We start from the raw sequence: 269 nt of genomic DNA on the forward strand, positions 1-269 counted from the left end.
CTCAAGTCCGTCTCCCGGGAGCCCAGCCCCGCCCCCGGGCCAAACCTAGAGGGCTCTGGCCTCCTCCCCAGGCCCATCTTTTTCTGCAGCTTCCCCACCCGGATGCCCGGGGACAAGCGCGCCCCCCGGATCACTGGGCTCTGTCCCTTTGGCTCCCGGGAGATCCTGGTGGCGGATGAGCAGAACAGGGCCCTAAAGCGCTTCTCTCTCAATGGCGACTACAGGGGTGCCGTGCCCGTGCCCGAGGGCTGCTCCCCATGCAGCGTGGC

The 269-nt window shown here is 68.4% G+C and overlaps 1 protein-coding gene across 1 annotated transcript in view; it reads left to right on the plus strand.

Moving 5' to 3' along the window:
• Nucleotides 1-269, plus strand: part of TRIM56 (tripartite motif containing 56) — a 9,216-nt gene that overhangs the window by 3,028 nt on the left and 5,919 nt on the right. The window contains exon 5 of the mRNA XM_010832595.1: nt 7-264. Coding sequence (XP_010830897.1) covers nt 7-264 — 258 coding nt within the window. The remainder of the gene's footprint in view (nt 1-6; nt 265-269) is intronic.

The sequence above is a fragment of the Bison bison genome, unplaced genomic scaffold, assembly GCF_000754665.1.
Source record: "Bison bison bison isolate TAMUID 2011002044 unplaced genomic scaffold, Bison_UMD1.0 scf7180017861528, whole genome shotgun sequence".
Taxonomy (NCBI): domain Eukaryota; kingdom Metazoa; phylum Chordata; class Mammalia; order Artiodactyla; family Bovidae; genus Bison; species Bison bison.